Genomic DNA, 19,790 nt, shown 5'->3' with positions numbered 1-19,790 from the left:
TCACGGAGTTCAAAAATAGCCTGGTCCACGTAGCAAGCTCCAGGTCAGTCAGGGCTATAATGTGAAACCGTGTCTCAATAAGGATGATTCTGCTGCTGGGATGGTGGTGGCAATTTTGATGCAAAAGTTAAGTTCATTTTGTATTCACAGCTTAACTCCAATGCCACATGTGGATAGGGACGTTCACATTTCACATGGCACAGACACAAGTCATTCTCATCTCCACAGAGAGTCCCTTTGGTTGCCTTCATGCTCGAAGCTCAGCAGTGGCTTGGAGCCATGTGCAGAGAGGGCAGAAGGCTATGATGAGGGTTGATAAACTTTAACCCCTTTTTCTTAGTCATGGTGTTTCTTCTCTGTTGGTTTGTATAGGAGAAGATACCAAGAAGAAGGAGGAAGCTGGAGAAGCAGATGGTTAAGCAAGAAGAATTGAAAAGACTCCATAAGGCTCAGGTCAGGAAGCAAATATGAGTGGAAGCCCCAGAGTATGGGTGGGAGTCCCAGGGCATGGGTGGGAGTCCCAGGGTATGGGTGGGAGTCCCAGGGCATGGGTGGGAGTCCCAGGGTATGGGTGGGAGTCCCAGGGTATGGGTGGGAGTCCCAGGGTATGGGTGGGAGTCCCAGGGTATGGGTGGGAGTCCCAGGGCATGGGTGGGAGTCCCAGAGTATGGGTGGGAGTCCCAGGGTATGGGTGGGAGTCCCAGGGCATGGGTGGGAGTCCCAGGGCATGGGTGGGAGTCCCAGGGTATGGGTGGGAGTCCCAGGGCATGGGTGGGAGTCCCAGGGCATGGGTGGGAGTCCCAGGGCATGGGTGGGAGTCCCAGGGCATGGGTGGGAGTCCCAGGGCATGGGTGGGAGTCCCAGGGTATGGGTGGGAGTCCCAGGGTATGGGTGGGAGTCCCAGGGTATGGGGTGGGAGTCCCAGGGTATGGGGTGGGAGTCCCAGGGGCATGGGTGGGAGTCCCAGGGTATGGGTGGGAGTCCCAGGGCATGGGTGGGAGTCCCAAGGTATGGGGTGGGAGTCCCAGGGCATGTGGGAGTCCCAGGGCATGGGGTGGGAGTCCCAGGGCATGGGTGGGAGTCCCAGGGTATGGGTGGGAGTCCCAGGGCACGGTGGGAGTCCCAGGGCATGGGTGGAGTCCCAGGGCATGGGTGGGAGTCCCAGGGCATGGGTGGAGTCCCAGGGCATGGGTGGGAGTCCCAGGGCATCGGGGTGGGAGTCCCAAGGTATGGGTGGGAGTCCCAGGGCATGGGTGGGAGTCCCAGGGTATGGGTGGGAGTCCCAGGGTATGGGTGGGAGTCCCAGGGTATGGGTGGGAGTCCCAGGGCATCGGTGGGAGTCCCAAGGTATGGGTGGGAGTCCCAGGGCATCGGTGGGAGTCCCAAGGTATGGGTGGGAGTCCCAGGGCATGGGTGGGAGTCCCAGGGCATGGGTGGGGAGTCCCAGAGTATGGGTGGGAGTCCCAGGGCATCGGGTGGGAGTCCCAGGGCATGGGTGGGAGTCCCAGGGTATGGGTGGGAGTCCCAGGGTATGGGTGGGAGTCCCAGGGCATGGGTGGGAGTCCCAGGGCATCGGTGGGAGTCCCAGGGCATGGGTGGGAGTCCCAGGGCATGGGTGGGAGTCCCAGGGCATGGGTGGGAGTCCCAGGGCATGGGTGGGAGTCCCAGGGCATGGGTGGGAGTCCCAGGGCATGGGTGGGAGTCCCAGGGTATGGGTGGGAGTCCCAGGGTATGGGTGGGAGTCCCAGGGTATGGGTGGGAGTCCCAGGGCATGGGTGGGAGTCCCAGGGTATGGGTGGGAGTCCCCATGGGTGGGAGTCCCAGGGCATGGGTGGGAGTCCCAGGGTATGGGTGGGAGTCCCAGGGCATGGGTGGGAGTCCCAGGGCATGGGTGGGAGTCCCAGGGCATGGGTGGGAGTCCCAGGGCATGGGTGGGAAAGTCTTTCAGGAGTCATCCTTCACCTAGAGATAGGTCCAAGACAAGCCTCCTCCCTTCTCTGAGAACCAGGCGTGTGACAATTCTGAAAGTCCTGGCCCAATCCCCACTAGGGCTCTGGCATGAGGAGCCCATCCGAGTCACCTTTCCATCCACAGGTTTGCATCCTGCAAAGTGAGGCTAGCACATGGCCTTGGCTATCTTTGTGAGTTCCTATTCCCCAAAGCAGTGACCTCAGTTTGTCCTCAGTAAGGACAGAAGTCATTGCCAGCTCCTTGACCATCTCTGCTGAGCTGACAGCTGCTGGGCTCTGACTCCATCGCAGGATTAGTAGTTGAAAGCCTAAGTACCTGAAACGTCCTAACTTGATGATTTACTTCAAGTATTTCTGCCCACACTGTTCTGTCTATCACAGATGAATAAAATGAAGCAGGTGCTATAAACATTGTCCCTCTCTGCTAGGGACTCAGAGTCTGATCTGAGGGACAGAGGCCCATTAGCATATAAGGACTTAGAACAACCACACCTGTTAATCTATGCAACATTCTATTACTTTCACCACTGTGCCCTTAGCCAGCACAGGAGCCTCTCCCCTTGGACTCCAATATGGTGGGCAGTTTTGTCTCCTCTGTGGCTGTCCTTTGCACACCCACAGATGTGCTCTGTGGCTCATCCTCCAGAGCTGGGAGCTTCAGCGTCTCTGCCAAGTGAATCAGGGCAATAACAGCTCAGGTGACAGCCAGTGGCAGGCTCAGCCCCCCTCATGCCTTCACATCTACAGAACTCCCTCACGACATGTGCTCTTGGTCTTACAGGCCATCCAGAGACAGCTAGAGGAGGTGGAAGAGCGGCAGAGGACGTCAGAGATCCAGGGTGTGAGGCTGGAGAAGGTGCTAAGAGGAGAAACAGGTAGAGCTGGCAGGTCCACCTCTGAGGGTATAGGTGTGGATCTAGAGTCTGAGAGCGGCACTGTACTTACATGGTGGGGCAGACCAGGAGCATGCATCACCTGCAGGGGAAAGTCAACACAAACAAATGGCATGAAGTCTACTGCCTTATGCTTTCAAAAAAAAAATATTTCTTTTTATTTTATGTGTATGGGTGTTTTGCCCGCATGTTTGTCTGTGCACCATTGAGTGCAATGCCCACAGAGGCCAGAAGAGGGCCTCTTCCCTGGAGCTGGAATTACAGACGGTTGTTAGGGACCATGTGGATCCTAGGAATTGAACTCTTGTCCTTTGGAAGAGCAGCAACTGCTCTTAAGTGATCAATCAGTTCTCCAGTCCCATATGTCACACTTTATACATGAAACTGCTGGTTTGGTCTGAAATTCCCCCTGGGCATCCTCTGGTACTTTCTCTCTGCAAGAATGATCTTTAAAACTCAGAGGTTGTGAAAAATCCAGGAGGAGTACTTGTTACGAAGTTCAAGCAATATGTGTTAGGAGGTAAAGCCCAGAGTTCAAACCCTGGTTTCTAAGGAAATGGCTCACTGGGTAAAGTGCTTGCTGTGCAAGCATGAGGACTTGGGTACAAGTCCCCAGCATCCATGTAAAAATCTGGACACAGCAGCACATATCTATAATACTAGTTCTGGTGAGGCTGAGGCAGGATGATCCCAGGAACTTGCTGGTCAACTAGTATAGCTAAAATAATAACCTCCAGGTTCAATGAGAGATCTTGACTCAAAAAATGAAGTGGAAAGTGAGCTAGGAAGAGACACATCAACTACTTCTGGCTTCCATATGCATGACCACCCAAGTGCAGGAGCAACACACACACACACACACACACACACACACACACACACACACACAATTTCTGATAAAAGCCCTGAGCCAGTTCCTACAGGGGAGCAGAAGCCAGAACACAATGTGTTCCTTTTCTTACTGGATCACACATAGATTTCCTTCTGCTGAGCCTGCGGTGGATCAACTGGAGCAGACTCCTTTTGCTACAATGATGACTGTTCATTACAGCTTGGATGGAGTCACTGATGTCTCTCCAGCCCCGCTTAGGAATTCTAGTGGAGTGAACTGCCCTTGTTTGGTGTTTTGTATAATAATATTCCAAATCAAGGAAGCTCTAGTGTTCATCTTTAGGAGCCTCTTGTGGTAGTGAGGCACCTGGAAGTGAAAAGAAGAAGCCAGCAGAGGGGGCATGTCTGACGTGCTGTTACTAAAACACTGCTGATATGGGGCACAGTGGGAATCGTGACTTGCACATGTCCCAGAGCCTGTGCTGGGCCAGGGAGGTCACTCAACTGGTAAAGTGCTTGTGGAGCAGGTGTGAAAACCTGAGTTTGGTCCCCAGAACTCATCAGGTGTGGTGGCTCACACTTACAATCTCAGATGGAGGCAAATGGAGACAATCAAATCCCTGGGACTCACTGACCAGCCAGCCCAGCTTAACTGTCCATTTCCAGGCCCAGAAACCAAGGTAGACAGCACCTGAGCACCTGAGGAATGAGGTCCTACACACACACACACACACACACACACACACACACACACACACACACACACACACACACAGGGAGGCAAGGGGAAGGGGAAGAGAGATACATTGTTTCCCCTTGAATAAACATAAACTCTGTATTTAAATTTGTTTCCCTTCATGAAGACTGAGTAGCAAAGGGAGGTGACTCGGCTGGTACAGTGCTTGCCTAGGGTTCTTATTGAGGACTGGGATTTCATGCAACCTGTTTTGGGTGGGCATTAGTCCTTGGAAAATGATTGACTCAACCTCTTAGATCCCTTACCAGAAAAATGAGCTAACCCTCAGAGTGCTGGGTCATTTTGAGAATTCAAGTGCCAGTGGCATCTGTCCAAGGCTTTCATACATGTAGACAGCCAACAAACGCTACCCAATATTCTACAGAACATTCTTGTTCACACAAGACGCTTTAAAGGAAATACCCACCATCACTGTAATCTTCGCTGTCAGAAACTTTAAACTATAAGCAGCAAATGTTTAAAGCTTGTTCTGAACATCTCCTCCAATCTCCAAAAGGGAAGCTATTTGGAGCCTTACCTACAGAAACAAGATCAGCTTTTAATGTTGTCAAAGGTGAACCGGGCCAGCCAAAAGATGGATTCTGTTCATTCCCTTTCTATCCCCAGTAAACTAATTACCCCACTGGATGTCCTTGTGAAGGTGACAGATAGAAACCAACAAGGGGCTAGCGACAAAAAAAAAAAAAAAGAAAGAAAGAAAGAAAGAAAGAAAGAAAGAAAGAAAGAAAGAAAGAAAGAGTGAGTCAGGTCAGAGAGACCAGCCTCAGAGGAAACCAAGAAGAAGTTTTGCAAACCAGGCCATCAAAATGAAGACTCGCTAACTTACTGTTGGTACAATCAATGGTCATATTCCTCCCTGGCTCCATAATCTATGTAGTCCCTTGAAGAGATTGCCCTGCTACTCAGTGAATGACCGATGCTTTATTGGGTTAAGTTGTATTTGAGCTGGCCTCTGCTGCTCCCATCCAAGTGATTTAATGAGAATTATTTAATAGGTATTATTAGGATAATTAGACAATGATCACAGTTAGGCAATAATATTGAGCGATCAAGGTTATGAATAACCAAATTTAGAGGCAGGCCTGCAAACAAGGAGTAGGCTGCAGCAGTCAGGCGAGGCCCCTCTATAATGACTGGGCCATCCTGAAAGGGTCTTTTGTGCCCGGGAGTTATTCATCAGGCCCATTAAATTAGAGGACTGTGCAGGGGTACAGGGTTGGGGGGTGCAGGCCAAGGACCCTGGCGTCTGAGTGAAATGAGCTCTTTATTGTCTTGACAACAATTTCGGCTTTCTTTTAATTTTTTTGTTCTCCAACAGTCAAAAACGAGATGCCCCACCCGCACCCAGCATAGGGTCCCCCCACCCCACTCTGTTCAGGAAAAGGAAACAAAGTGAAGCAGAGAGCGAACCATCCACCCAGATGTCAAATCAAGACGCACAGGATGTCTGTGCGTGTGGTGCCTATCTTGGCAAAGGGAGCACAGAACACCTATGGTCCCCTGTGCCCAAGTCGTACACACACACGCGCGCGCACACACACACACACTCAGGGACCTGGATGCCCTGCATCCCACCACCTGTGAACAGTCAGACCTGACTTTGTCACCTACTTGGACTTGTCTGGGTTGAGACACTAGACAGTATTAAATGCTAGAATCACAGTATGCCCCTGCAAGAGACGACCATGAAAATCTCGATAGTCTGGTGGAGTCTGGGCTTTCTTTCTGGAAACAGGCAAAATCAAATGCAAAAGAAGTGGGGCCTCGAAGGATGAAAGGTTTATTCCCAGGGAGGTGGGTGAGCAAGGTCTGTCTCCCACAGCCTTACTTCAGCCAGCAGTTTCTCCTTCACAAAATTAGCAAAGACAATGAGATTCCGGAGGCTGCCAGCAGAGGGCAGCAGCACATACATTATGAATGATTTAATGGCCCTCCCAGCAAAGAAGAGAGAAGTAATTTGTCTGCCACTCTGTGGTTTTCAGCTTTGCTGCTGAGGAACCCAAGAAATCCCAATTTCCTGCTTTATGTGCCAGTAAAGGATTCTGGAGAGAGCACAGGGATGAGTCAGGTGCATTCCGCAGTTTCTATTCTATCAAATTTTCCCATCTGTAAAATGGGACTAATAAACCCTCCTCCTAGAGATGGTAGAGACAGAGGAAAGAGAAATGATAAGGGTAGGGCAGGGGGAAGATGAGGACCGGAGTTCAATCCCCACACTCTCATAAAATCCTTGATGTAGCAGCCCAATTCTGGTGCTGGGGAGGTAGAGACAAGAGGCTTTGGAGCTGGCTGACCAGTCATTCATCCATGTTAGTGAGCTCCAAGTCCCAGTACACACACACACACACACACACACACACACACACACACACACACACACACACACACACAGAGAGAGAGAGAGAGAGAGAGAGAGAGAGAGAGAGAGAATAAAAGATCATTTAAGCAAAGCACTTGATAAATGATCTTGTCGCACCCTTCAAAAGGATGAATTCTTCTCTTTCCTTTTGAGTTTCTCTCCATCTTTATAAAACCCTGTCAGGTGGCCGTTCTTCTCATAGCCTGAGTCCATCTGTTTACCCATTCATTCACATTTATAACTAACTCCTCCAAATGAATTTAGGCTGATTTCCACATGCATATAACCCACGAATTTCACATGCTTATTCCTCTAGGAATCTTAAAGGAAGTCATGCTTAGTGCCCCAAACCTGTAATCCTCTCAGGGGGCTGAGGCAGGAGGATGAGAAGTTCAAGGCCAGCCTAGGCCGCATGGTAAACCTGTCTCACAAAGGAGGGAAAAGAGAAGGGGTAGGGGAAAGAAGAGGAAGAGTTTCAATGTAGCTTTTGAAATTTTTTATTACACCGATGTACTTATAAATTTCATATACGTGGCTTCTTAGGATCAAGTTTGTCAGGCTGGGGGCAAGTGACATCTCACCAGCTGGCCTGCTGGGTTTTTTTTTTTTTTTTTTTTTTTTGGTTCTTTTTTTCAGAGCTGGGGACCGAACCCAGGGCCTTGCGCTTCCTAGGCAAGCGCTCTACCACTGAGCTAAATCCCCAACCCCAGTTTTTTGTTTTTTGTTTTTTAAGATGTGTGTGTGTGTGTGTGTGTGTGTGTGTGTGTGTGTGTGTGTGTGTGTACAGGTGTACAGGTACCTGTTGAGGTCAAAAGAGAGAATTAGATTTGCTGGGGCTGAAGTCATAGGCATTTGTGAGTTTTCGGTCATCAAACAGCAACCTACCTACCTAGCGAATCTCCAGCGCCCGGGGTAGAATCTTACTGTCACTCCCAGCACAACAGCAACGGACTGAAACAGACCAACAAAGAAGACAAGTCTGGTGTGGAGAGCTGCCTGTTTGACAGCCCGCCATCATTTGGGAATGGGGTCTGGGGAGCAGATGTCCTTTAGATAATCTCTGTGAGTCTCTGAATGGAAAAGCAGCGAGTCCAACAGTGCACTCCTTGCCAGCCATCCCACGTGGCCACTCGCTGTGCTTCCAGGGAGCAGATCAAGGGAGGAATGAGATCTCCATGACTGCCCAGTACAGGTGCAGCCAAAGGTAACGTTAACCCTGTCTCCAAATAGAATATTGTCAGAAAAGAACCGGACCCTTAAAGAGGCTTTTCAGGAGTCACTCGAGTCCAAAATTACCGAAGCAAGCAGAGAGTTTGGCCTGATTTTCCCCAAATCTATAGAAGCCGTTGCTGGAGCCCAATGCTTGTTCTTTACACTGCAAACAGCAGGAGCAGCATGGTGGCACAAGAGGCCTGTCCCCAGGTCCCAGAGTGTGACACAGTACAGTCCAATAACTCACCAAAGCTAGTGCCACAGCTAGGGAGCCCAGGACAAAGAGCACAGCAGCCGTTACACCAAGCAGTAAAAGAGTGGGTTTACAGTCAGTGCAGGGAGAGCTTCTGACCTGTGCACCATCCTCCTCTTGTAAAGTCACAGGAGAGGCCCAGGCTTGAGATGCTTAAACCTTGTGCTTTGCCCACTTGGCAAAGACACACACACACACACACACACACACACACACACACACACACACACACACGCTGACACTGCACAGAAGACAGTCTCATTCGCAAACATCAGTAACCACGTGTTACATGTCCCCTCTGTTCCCAGCTTCAGTGGCTACCCTGAAGACACAGATGTATCTAGTTTAATGGCCCATGGTCCGCAGGAGTCCAAGGACAGCTAGAAATGCAGCCCAGCACGGATCATAAACTTACACTGTGAGGTGGTTTGTTTGTTTGTTTGTTGAGTCTCTCACGTGTGTAGTTGTCTGGTGTAAACTTTGTAAATAGCAACGTCCTGTCACAATGTCAAGAGGTTGGTCACTGACCTCTTTGAGGGCTGTGTTGAGAGGCTAGAGAGAATCTTCTGAAGTTGACTGTTCAAAATAAAACCAGTAAGTACAGGAGAAATGATCAGGCCAGACAACGATACGACAGAGGTTCAAAAGATAAAATAATTCAACGAACATGAACCCAACTGATTGAAAAGTGAGACAATCAAGTGTGGTTTTTTTATAACCACCAAGCTAAAAATTAAGTGAGGAAAACCTTGTGACGTTTTCAATATATAAGCAAAGATCATCTTAAAACCTTAATACCCATGGCCAAGTGAGCTGGCTCGGGGGTTTAATAGACTTGCCACCAAGTTTTGTTCTGACAATCTAAGTTTTGTCCCCAGGACCCTCATGGTGCAAGGAGAAAACTGACTTCCTCATGGTATCTTCTGATCCTCACAATAATAAATAAATAAATGTAAAAATGTTAATATCTACTTAGGATTTAACAAAAAAAAAAGTCTTTAAGCAATAGAGCTTAGTCCCCAAACCCTACAGCAAACATCTGTGGGGCATCATTGCAATATGCAAGGAGCTGTGGGGGACAGCTATACTCTAAGCTCTGGGGCCTGAGGCCGAGAGAGACTTCTGTAAAGCCATCCCCTGTGAACTGAGCCAAGAGCTCATGAGAAGTCGGAGGACGTGGGTTGACATGTCACGCAATTAGCAAAGCACTTGCCTACCATGTATAAACAAAAACCAGGGTATAAAAGGCAGTACGGAAACCACAGGCCATCTGAGGAAGATGCCCCACACAGTGCGTGGAGGGTTCTGCCACAGCCACTCTAATGCCAGCAAGCATCAGTGAGTACATCCACAGTATTACCAAAACTGCAGTGAGGTAAATTAGGACAGATCCTAAGGAAGCGGAAAAAACCAAAACAACAACAAAAAAACCAGAACCGGACTTAGAGAAACCACATGCCCATCCACACTCAGGGGAATGGCAGTACCTGGAGAGGAAAATACACACAAAACAGCATGGCTTTAAACAGATGGTACATATTTTTTTGTTATTTTTGCATTCAGAAAGCAAACAACTGAATACTGTGTGCATACTCACCCAGGTAAGCAAAGATTAGGGTACACCAGGCTTGGTCACTTGAATTTGATTGGAGGGTCACTGAATTTCAGTGGAGACTGACATAATTTGCTTTGTGGTTTTGAGAGCACTCTTGGGCAAAACTAGGTCAATATAAATGACAACTAAGAAGTTGGTTTGTGTAAACCTTTAGTTTGCTTGACTGATTGGTTGGTTGGTTTTTTTCAGACAAAAATCTCATATAGCCCAGGCTGGCTTTGAACCTGTGATCCTCTTGCTTCCGTCTCCCAAGTGCTGGGAGGCCAGCATGCCCAGACAAAATGTTGATTTCACTATGGCAAGTGGAATGGTTCTACTGTGTCTAAGAAGAACCAGGACAAGAGTTCAGGGGTAAAGAAGCCGACCCAAGCAGGGGATAAGAGGAAGAGTTAGACAACTGAACTGTCCTAGTCACGGCCAGAAACCATCTTGCCTTTTGGTCATAGCCCTCTAGCTGGAGCCTGGTCAGGAGTCACTGCTTTGTGGAGGAAGGGCTTTGGCTGTGACAACTGAAGCCACTGGAATAATGGTAGACATGGGATAGCAAAGAACCTGGACAGGCACCATACATTCACCTCTTTGTAGATGGTCCCTGCCACTGTGGGCTTTTCCATTGTATGAGTGAGGAGTTGGGGGGAGGGGGGGTATCAGTAAGGGGCTGCTGGTGGTGGTTTCAAGTTGTTAGAAGACAAAGTTTTGTGTTCTCTTTTGTTTTAAAGATGAATAGAAACTAACCTTTATGAAGCTGTCCACCTAGACACAGGGAGACAGACTGAGGAGTATTTAGTTCACTAAAGTGTTGTTATATAAGAGCCCTGTGCTCAGCCTTTCTCAGGCATCATCTCCTTTAGCATCCCTAATCAACACACGAGGTGACCTGAAGAATATCACAAGCCTGATTGACCCGGAAGTCCATGCCCTTTCCGTTCTATTATACCCACAGTGAGAATACTCTCTAAGCTTCACGGGACCCACAAGGGCAGAATGTGATAGGGGACAATTGGTAAGCAGAAACTGTGGGATGAACACTTCAGTGCACTATTAGAATTAAGAAAGCCAGATCTCCCTGTATCTGACACTTTGAGAAAGCAGGTTTCCCGGTATCTTAGTTACTCTCCTGTGATCAAATACCTTGATGAAATGAACATAAGCATTTATAGTTTCAGAGGGATTGAGTGCATCACGGCGGGGAAAGCACGCATGTTGAAAAGGAGTGACGGCAAAGAGGTGAAGGCAGGGTGGCTGGTCACATCAAATCTGCATTCAGGAAGCAGAGAGTGAACAGGAAGTGGAGTCAGGCTATAAAGCCTCACGCCTGCCCCCAGGGACCTGCCTCCTCCAGCCAGCCTTGACCTCCAAAAGGTTCTACAACCTCTCAAACCATCTAGAGGCCATGTGTTCAGCTACATGAGCCTCTGAGGGACATTTTATGTTCCAACCATAACACCTGTAAACCTTTACGAGAAGCTGTACCGACAAATTTCCCCCAAAGAGATTTTGTCTACTAAAGAGCAGAAGGCTTTAAAAAAAAAAAAAATTGAACCAAAGCCAACAAGATCACCAACTAGTCTGCTGATAAAGGAAAATTAAGTGACTCAGTTCATCTTGTGTCAGGGGAAGTTGCTGTGACATCGACGAAATGTCTCCACCACAACAGGAGTTTCAGAAGGGCACATACATGGAAGCAGGGACACAGGGACAAATCATCCAGGATACAAATCTAACTAGATCGGGTGGGTCTGGGTAGCAGAACGACTGAATTTGAAAAACAAAACCGAAAGATTCTCTGCAAACAGTAAAATAGTACTGTAAAGCTGTTTCTTTTGGATTGGGGACAAGGAAGGGGAAGCCCAGGGCTGGCGGCAGATGGCATCGTGTTAGACGATAAGGAGGAACAGCATTTCCAACTCGCAGCTTTTCTGTTTTCTCTATCGTGGAAAATGGTTCTTAATATAGAAACATTAAACAAACATCTAGAAGAAATTGACTCTGGATAGATGATAAGATGGAAAAGCTGTGAATTTAGATTCTTTTTTAAAGAATTTACTATTTTTAAATTGTGTATGCACCTGTGTGTGTGTGTGTGTGTGTGTGTGTGTGTGTGTGTGTGTGTGTGTGTGTGTAGAGGTGCCCCACAGAAGAAAGGTTAAGAGTATGTACTACTCTTGCAGAAGACAGGAGTTCAAAACTAAAACTCCAACAACAGGGCCTTCAAGACCCTAGGGCACCCACACTCATATGGACTCAACCAGGAAGAGATGGTTTTTATAAAAGAAACTTGTCAGTTGGGTAAAGTACTCAAAAGATTTCCCTATAACCGAAAAACAAACAGGGTGGTATTTAATTTCTTTTAGTTAGTTAATTGGTTAGTTGCTAATTTTCCGAGACAGGGTCTTGCTAAATAGCCCAGACGAGCCTGGAACTTACTGTGTTGGCTTTGAACTCATGGCAATCTTCCTGCCTCAGCCTTCCATGTGCTGGGATATCAGGTGTCCCTCTCCATACTCAGCTTAGCTAGGTGGTATTTAAAGAGATGCATACGAAGTCTTGAACTGAGTTAAGAAAGGGTTCACAACATAACCAAACAAGGAGCTCCCGTCCACCATCACTACTGTGGAAAGATAGAGTTCCTTTGAGAGTGAATATGAACTTCGGTGACCAGGGCTTTTAAAAAACATGTGTATAACGCTGGATCACAGAACAAAGGCGAGAGAGTCTCCCCACCTCCTCTATATTTCCAGAAGGTTGTGGTACCATGAAAGGCAGCCTGGTTCCTGGTTGAGCTAAGGCTAGAAACCCTGGTGACACTGAAGAGACAGTAGGCGTTTCACCTGACTCCCCGATACCCTTGTCACTAGCTGCAGCCCTCCATAGATTTGTGGCCATCAGTCACGTAAGTGCAACGCCCCAAGCCCCTCCACACGTAGAGGATGTGACCACAAGTCACGTAGGCTCAAGACAGAGCCCCATTCTAACGAGGTACCTAAAGGACTGGAGGCTTAGCCAATAAGCTTTCCCTCCCAGACACTCCTCCCTGCAAAAGATATTTAATCTCAGACCCACCCTGAGAAGTGGGGTATGGTTTTACTCATCCACTTTCCGTCATGACAATAAACATTTTTTTTTTTTTTTTTTTTTTTTTTTTCGGGGCTGGGGACCGACCCCAGGGCCTTGCGCTCCCTAGGTAAGCGCTCTACCACTGAGCTAAGTCCCCAGCCCCTGACAATAAACATCTTAAAACCATAGACTGATTCTTTATATCGGGATCTGCCCTGGGGGAGCCATGGAAAAGGCCTTTGCCTACAGAGCTGCCTTCTAATCTCCAGTAGAAGGCTTCCCTGCTCTCCCGCCATGGCCGCCACCACCACCAAGCCTTCAGCCTACACTCATCAAGCCAGAGACTCTCCCTCTCACCATCCCTGGAGCGGTGTCCCAGGGCTGCCCTACAGCCTGACACCCACCCAGGGACAGCGTAGCACAGTCAAACTTCCCACCTGGCTCCCCAGTGGCCATGCCCTGTGGTGGAGCAGACGTAGGACCCCCACCTAACCCTACAGAAGGTTGCTTTGCTGTGATTTGAGTTGATCTGGTCACAAAGATTAACGGACAGTATTATTATTCAGTAGATACACAGAACTTTCTCTCGAATGTCTTGAGATAGCTAATATAATAATCACTCAACCCCTGACTTTGGTATAAGCCAAATCAATAGAATACTTTTGCAGATCTTGAATCAGGGGTTGGAGAGAGGTCTCAGTAACTAAAAGCACTGGCTACTCTTCCAGAGAACCCAAGTTTGACCCCTGCTATCACACAGCAACTGACAAGTGTCTGTAACTCCAGTTTCAGAGGATCTGTGAGCCTCCTCTGGCCTTTGTGGGCACCAGGCATGCCCATTGTACCCCATTATGCATCTGTTCAATGCAGGGGAGTATCTATGCTGTAATAATATAGGACTACAAATCTATCTCTCGTGGGATTCAATCCTAATTGTATTTTCATCATTTGGCTTTTCTTTGGGGGGGGATCAAAATGCCAATCACCAGCCTTTGATCAAAAGTGGTGGAGCATCCCTGGCCTGGGAAGGGACCACACACCACCTGGGCACGAGTTATGAGTTTGATTTGCAGAGGGGTGAAGAGGATGAGCAAAGGTCACAGCAGGCAGCTAGGGCTTCTCTGACGCAGAATCACACATCAGTTTCATGGACACACGAGGAGGCAGGAGATGAGTCCTTTGTAGTAAGAACATTAGTCATCACGGGCATGCAACTTTGGAATTGAAGTAGTCGTGCCCTCCATGCCCAGAAGGACTCCCCCAGAGCAGGCACAGGTGGGTTTCATTTGATGCCCATAACCTTGAGGCATCCACAGGGTGCCAGGAACTGCCTCCCTGCTGAGCCCTGCTTGCCATAAACATGGCCCGCTAAAGTGGCTCGGAAGCAGTTTGATCATGGGGCGAGAAATGCCAATCTAACCCATTTGCCATTGATTTCTTAAGCAGATTCAGGGACACAGGACGAAGCCCAGCTTTTGCAGGAATGGTTTAAGCTGGTTCTGGAGAAGAATAAATTAATGCGATATGAGTCGGAGCTACTGATCATGTAAGTAAGGCAACACAGATAACAGGGAGTGCTAACAGCCTGGTAGCAGGAGCGGGTGGCTCACCGTCCTTGGCTGGAGTCCCAGGGTTTTTCTTCTTTGTGCATACGGAACAGTGATTGAGGCAAATTGGTATTTTGTGTCTTGCATATCATGCTGGCATTAGTGGAAAGACTCTTTAGTTGTCTGCTCTCTCTGCGGAGTTCAGTGGCTAAAATAGATTTCAGAAGCAGGTCAGGAACTAGAAGGCAGCCAGTCCATTCTTGTGCCCCAGTCTCTCTCTCTCTCTCTCTCTCTCTCTCTCTCTGTCTCTGTCTCTCTCTCTCTCTCTCTCTCTCTCTCTCTCTCTCTCTCTCTCTCTCTCTCTGTCTCTCTCTCTCTCTGTCTCTCTCTCTCTGTCTCTCTCTCTCTGTCTCTCTCTCTCTCTCTCTCATATTCTCATACACACACACACACATGTACACACACAGACACACACACACACACACACACACACACACACGCACACACCATCAGTGGGGAATCTGCACTTGGCCCCTCTGTGTGAACCAAGGGGAATCTGCCTGACCACTTCCTGATTTTAACAAAAGAAGGGTTGAACCCTGGCTGTCTTCCATCTGTCTGTGTGTCTTCTTGTAGAAAGGGCTGGGGACCTAGTCAGATGGTCGGAAAGAAGATCGTGACTCATCACACAGTTCTGCACCAGAAAAAGGGCACTATATCTACTATCATTCTGGAGAAAGAGAAAATAGCATTGGGTATAAGCCACTAAGCTCTAGAATTACGCTGGGTGTTTTCATTTTTACTCTACCCCGAGAGGTCATCTGGGGACTTCAGAGGTGGTTCACTCTTCCCTGTCCTCATTCTGAACCAGGTGAGAAGTCGGCAAGCCATTCAAATATTACATTCATTATTAATAGTGATTAATGGCTGAGGATAAGGCCCTAGGCAGGCTGACTAACTAGTTTCTTAGTTACTATCAAGTGCGTGAGTCACAGCAATAGGAATGCCATCCCTTAGTCTGGAAGCGAGAAGTCCACATGAAGGTGGTGAGGGGGCCTCATTCCCCCAGATGCTCGCACAGAGACTCCTTCCTTCCTCTTCATCTTCTTGTGCCTCTGGCCATTCCTCGGTGATGGCTCTGTCACTACAGCATCTATGTCTCCACCCAGCCTTCTCTGTGTACCTGTGTCTCTTCCATGTCTCTCTTAGAAAGTCTTCTCTCATTGGGCTTTCAGTTCAATAAGATAATCCAAACGTGACCATCTCGAGGTCCCTAACCTCGTCGGGCTAAGACCGCCTTTTAAGAAACATCACATTCACCATTTTCAGGGCTCCGGATGTGGACATGCCTTTCCTATTCAACCCATTGCAGTAGCCAAGTCTCAGAATTGGTTATGTGGACCTAATGAAAGAAGGGAGTGGACCCACTTAATCCTTAGGGGAAAGGCTTTCTCCTAGACCTTGGGTCTCAAGGGTGGGGGATTAGGGGAGCGATACCCCCAGAGGCTATTTAACAGTGACCAGGAAGATGTGTTCGGTTGTCACATGTGAGGCTCTGACTAATAAACTAAGGAATAGTAGCCAAGGATGTTAAGCTTTCTCCCTGTGATACACAGGGCAGCCCCTCCTCCCACCACACAAGGAACCAGCAGCCTAAAGGATTAATGGTGTCAGCACTATGAAATCTTACCAAGGTCCAAGGCAAAGCCCAAGCACAAGAACACATGCTTGCTGAAGATAGGCTGAGCCTGGGAGAGAAGGGAAAAGCGAAGTGAACGTGCCTCATCCTGAGAGTTGGGACGGGTTAGAGGAGGAGGCCAGAGTTACACTCACTACTCTCCATCCACATGGAAGGGAGTACCAGGCATGGGGAAAGGGGCTCCTCTGTAGCGGTCATTTGCCTCTAGACTACTGTCCAGCTGATGAATATAATAAGCCTCAGAGGAATTGAGTAGCGTGTCCATATCTGCCTGACTACAAAGTCCTTATATGTGCTGTATAGGCTGCATTGGGGCTAGGTCTGCATTATAAAATCCTCCCAAGAGATCATCAAGAACATCTGCTCTTTATAGCAGGAATGCATCTGTGTTTCATAGAAACAGGCCATAGCCAGGCATGGAGACGCAAGTCTAGAATCGCAGCACTTTGGAGATTGGGGGAGATGCAGAGAAGTGAACACAAGGTGTGATAGCAAAAAGAAAGCCCATTAAGGGTTCCATGACAGAGACAAGAGTCTGGCTTGGGGAGGAGGCGGGTAGCTATGGCTGTAGGCCAGAGCCAGCAGTTCCCCTAGAGAATATACCAGCCGAGGGAAGTACTTCTCCTCCATAAGAAGTCAATAGGACAACCAGGGTATGTGCACTGGACAGAGGCATATTGGAGGATAGGTTTGGTTGGAGAATGACCTGTATGAACAAGGAGAGATGTCTTAGATTGACGTGTCCAGTCAGACTCCTTGGGATACGAAGTTAGAACAGAATGAGTGGTCCGTGGGATTCCTTGAAGATGACACCTGTGAAGGGTAAAGCACAGGAGATGGGTAGAGGTAGAGTCTTGGGCCCCTACCCCAGTTCTGATATTTTATTAAAAAAAAAAAACACAGAGGAGGAGGAAGGAGACTTGGGCAGGAGGAGTACTGTAGCACTGGGTCTCAGCCAAGGCACAGGAACATTAGAGTGGAGACAACCCGTCGGAGAGCTGGCAACCATGCCAGCTCTCACATCTCTATGATGCTCAGCCATTGGCTGTGAGCCACCCAGGAACAACAGGGCTGCTTCTATAGTGGCCTCCATGTCACTAAGCTTCCCACAGAGAATTCTCCCTGCCATCTGAGCTGCCATCATCTCTGAGCTCCTACAGAGGTCCCAGAGATGGTCAGTGTCAGTGATAAGGCAGAACTTTAGTCCAAACAGAAGTAAAAGTGGTATCAGGGCTGGAGATGTAGCTTAGCTGGTAGAGTACTTGCCTAGCATGCACCAAGGCCTGGGTTCAACCCTCAGCACTGCAGGTGTAATGCCACAAGTACCAGCATTGTGTGTTGGAATAAAGGTGTGTGTATGGGGGAGGGGGTTGTCAGGAAGAGCAGAAGTTCAAGGTCATTCTTGGTGACACAGTAAATCTGAAGCTAGCCTGCACTACATGAAGCCCCATCTCAAAAACAAAGAAGCAAAATAAGAAAACGAATGGCAACAAGAGGGAAGAGAAAATCCCAACAGGATGAATGGGGGGGGCCATTCCTGATCCTTGGCCTCATTGTGGCCCAGGAGCAGTGGCCCTAGCCCCCTCTTCTCCCTCACCATCTAGTTTCTGTGAGGGAGCTGTGCCTGTCAAGATCTTGGGGGACACTCAGTGCTTCTCCTCTCAACCCTTTTTTTTCCCTAGTCTTGAGGGTCATGTGACCCAAACTATCACCTCTTGACATTACCACATCTATCTAGGTCCTCATTTCTCTGATGAAGTCCAGAGTGGCCTTGGGAGTCCCCCCAACAATGCATGGGCCAGCATCTGGTGAGCAGCATAGCAGGAAATGACTGGAGCTTCTCCAGGCTCCAAAGTCAAGTCCCCAGCTGACCTTCCAAGAGAACTCAGCTCCATTCTGTGCTCTGCTATTCCCCATAGAGTCAAATCCTAAAGAACAGTTTGATGGCCTTCAACCTCTCTCTAGTTGCCTCATCATCTCTCAAAACCAGCACATTTCAGCCATCTTTCTGGGCACCTCTGGTGGTCCCAACGGTACCAGGACCTTCTATTTAGACACACTGAAAGATGCCAATTTTAATGGGAGAAAAGACTGTGCTGGTCACTGTCGACAGGTACCTCCATTCGTGTTTCCACACAGCCCCCTGTTAATGGCTGGAACATTCTCTTGTACACAGGGCCCAAGAACTAGAACTAGAAGATCATCAGAGCAGACTGGAGCAGAAACTACGACAGAAAATGCTCAAGGATGGTGAGTATGGGGTACGTTTGGGGTCCCTGCTGAAGACACACACACCTCACAAGGGAGCAAGTCGTGCTATAGATAGGAGTGAAGAACCCATCCCACCTTGCACAGCCACCAGCCTGAGAACCAGAGGTAGACGCAAAGCCAGCCTGATCCTTGTCCACCCTGAGGTCCAGCAGTTGCCATCACTCACTTGTGAGGGTCACATTTCCTTCATCCCATGTGTTGATAGGAACAAAGCAATTTAATTCTTAAGTTTATTTTTATTAAGGCTGAGTCTTGCGTATCCTGAGCTGGCCTTCTTGCCTCTAATATTCATTACCTTTCTTATGGCCGTGACCAAATGCCTGAAGAAGGTTCTCCTGTCTCACAGTTTGAGGGGATACAGTCCATCATGGCCGGAAGGCATGGTGGCTGCATCTGTGGTGGGAGGAACATGCAGCACACATCTACTTTTAGCGGACTAAGGAAACAGAGATCTGACAAGAAGCAGGGCAGAGTTGTAAACCTCACCTCTCCTGACAGTGACCCAGCATCTCATTAAGGCCCTGCCTCCCGAAAGACCAGAAAACCTTCCAGAGCAATGCTCCTAGGTAGGGATGAACTGCATGAGCCTGTGTGAGAGATTCTCATATTAAAACCACACAGCTTAGCCTCCCGTCTGCTGGGGTTCCAGACTGTGCATTTACTTAGTTAACCCTTCAGTTAGCAAACATTGATTGAGAAGGCAGTGCAGGTGGGCACATGGCACAGGCCAGCCCTTCCTCACTGAGCGTTTGTGAGCTCGGTAGGAAGCTCAGTCATCATAGCTCAGGATGACTAGAAAGTTGTTGAGGGCAACAGAGGGAGTCAGGCCTGGCTCTGTGAGACACTAGAAATGGCAGTAAGAGTATTCCCGGCCGTGATGGGCTGGGACTGTGACGGGGAGTTGTGTCTGAGACCGCTGTCCCACCAGAGCTTAATGAATTCATTGGCTCCAGCCAGAAGAGCAGTCAGTCACTCTGGGGTGTGCCTGTGAGTTTGTGGGCCAGGTCTATGATTCTCTCTCTCTCTCTCTCTCTCTCTCTCTCTCTCTCTCTCTCTCTCTCTCTCTCTCTCCCCCCCCTCCTCCCTCCCTTCTTCCCTCCCTCCCTCCCTCCCCCTGCCCCATTTTGGTTTTTGGAGACAGGGTTTCTCTGTGCAGCCCTGGCTGTCCTGAACTCATTCTATAGAACAGGCTGGCCTTGAACTTGGAGATCCACATACTTCTGCCCCCTGAGAGCTGGGATTTAAAGGTGTGCACCCCCACTGCCCTGCTGATAATGACTCCCTTACCCTGACATCTTTTTTTTTTTCTTTTCTTTTCTTTTTTTT

The 19,790-nt window shown here is 48.7% G+C and overlaps 1 protein-coding gene across 2 annotated transcripts in view; it reads left to right on the top strand.

Annotated features, from left to right (window-relative positions):
* Micalcl (MICAL C-terminal like) overlaps positions 1–19,790 on the top strand; it is a 39,178-nt gene that overhangs the window by 17,621 nt on the left and 1,767 nt on the right. The window contains exons 5-8 of one of the 2 annotated variants that reach the window (XM_032892889.1): positions 373–453; positions 2,752–2,845; positions 14,391–14,493; positions 18,370–18,443. In XM_032892889.1, coding sequence (XP_032748780.1) covers positions 373–453; positions 2,752–2,845; positions 14,391–14,493; positions 18,370–18,443 — 352 coding nt within the window. The remainder of the gene's footprint in view (positions 1–372; positions 454–2,751; positions 2,846–14,390; positions 14,494–18,369; positions 18,444–19,790) is intronic. The other variant, XM_032892890.1, reaches the window with a different exon arrangement.

The sequence above is a fragment of the Rattus rattus genome, chromosome 2 (genome assembly GCF_011064425.1).
Source record: "Rattus rattus isolate New Zealand chromosome 2, Rrattus_CSIRO_v1, whole genome shotgun sequence".
Lineage (NCBI taxonomy): Eukaryota > Metazoa > Chordata > Mammalia > Rodentia > Muridae > Rattus > Rattus rattus.
Note: the sequence above shows the minus strand (reverse complement) of the source record. Positions and strands in the feature narration are given on the sequence as shown.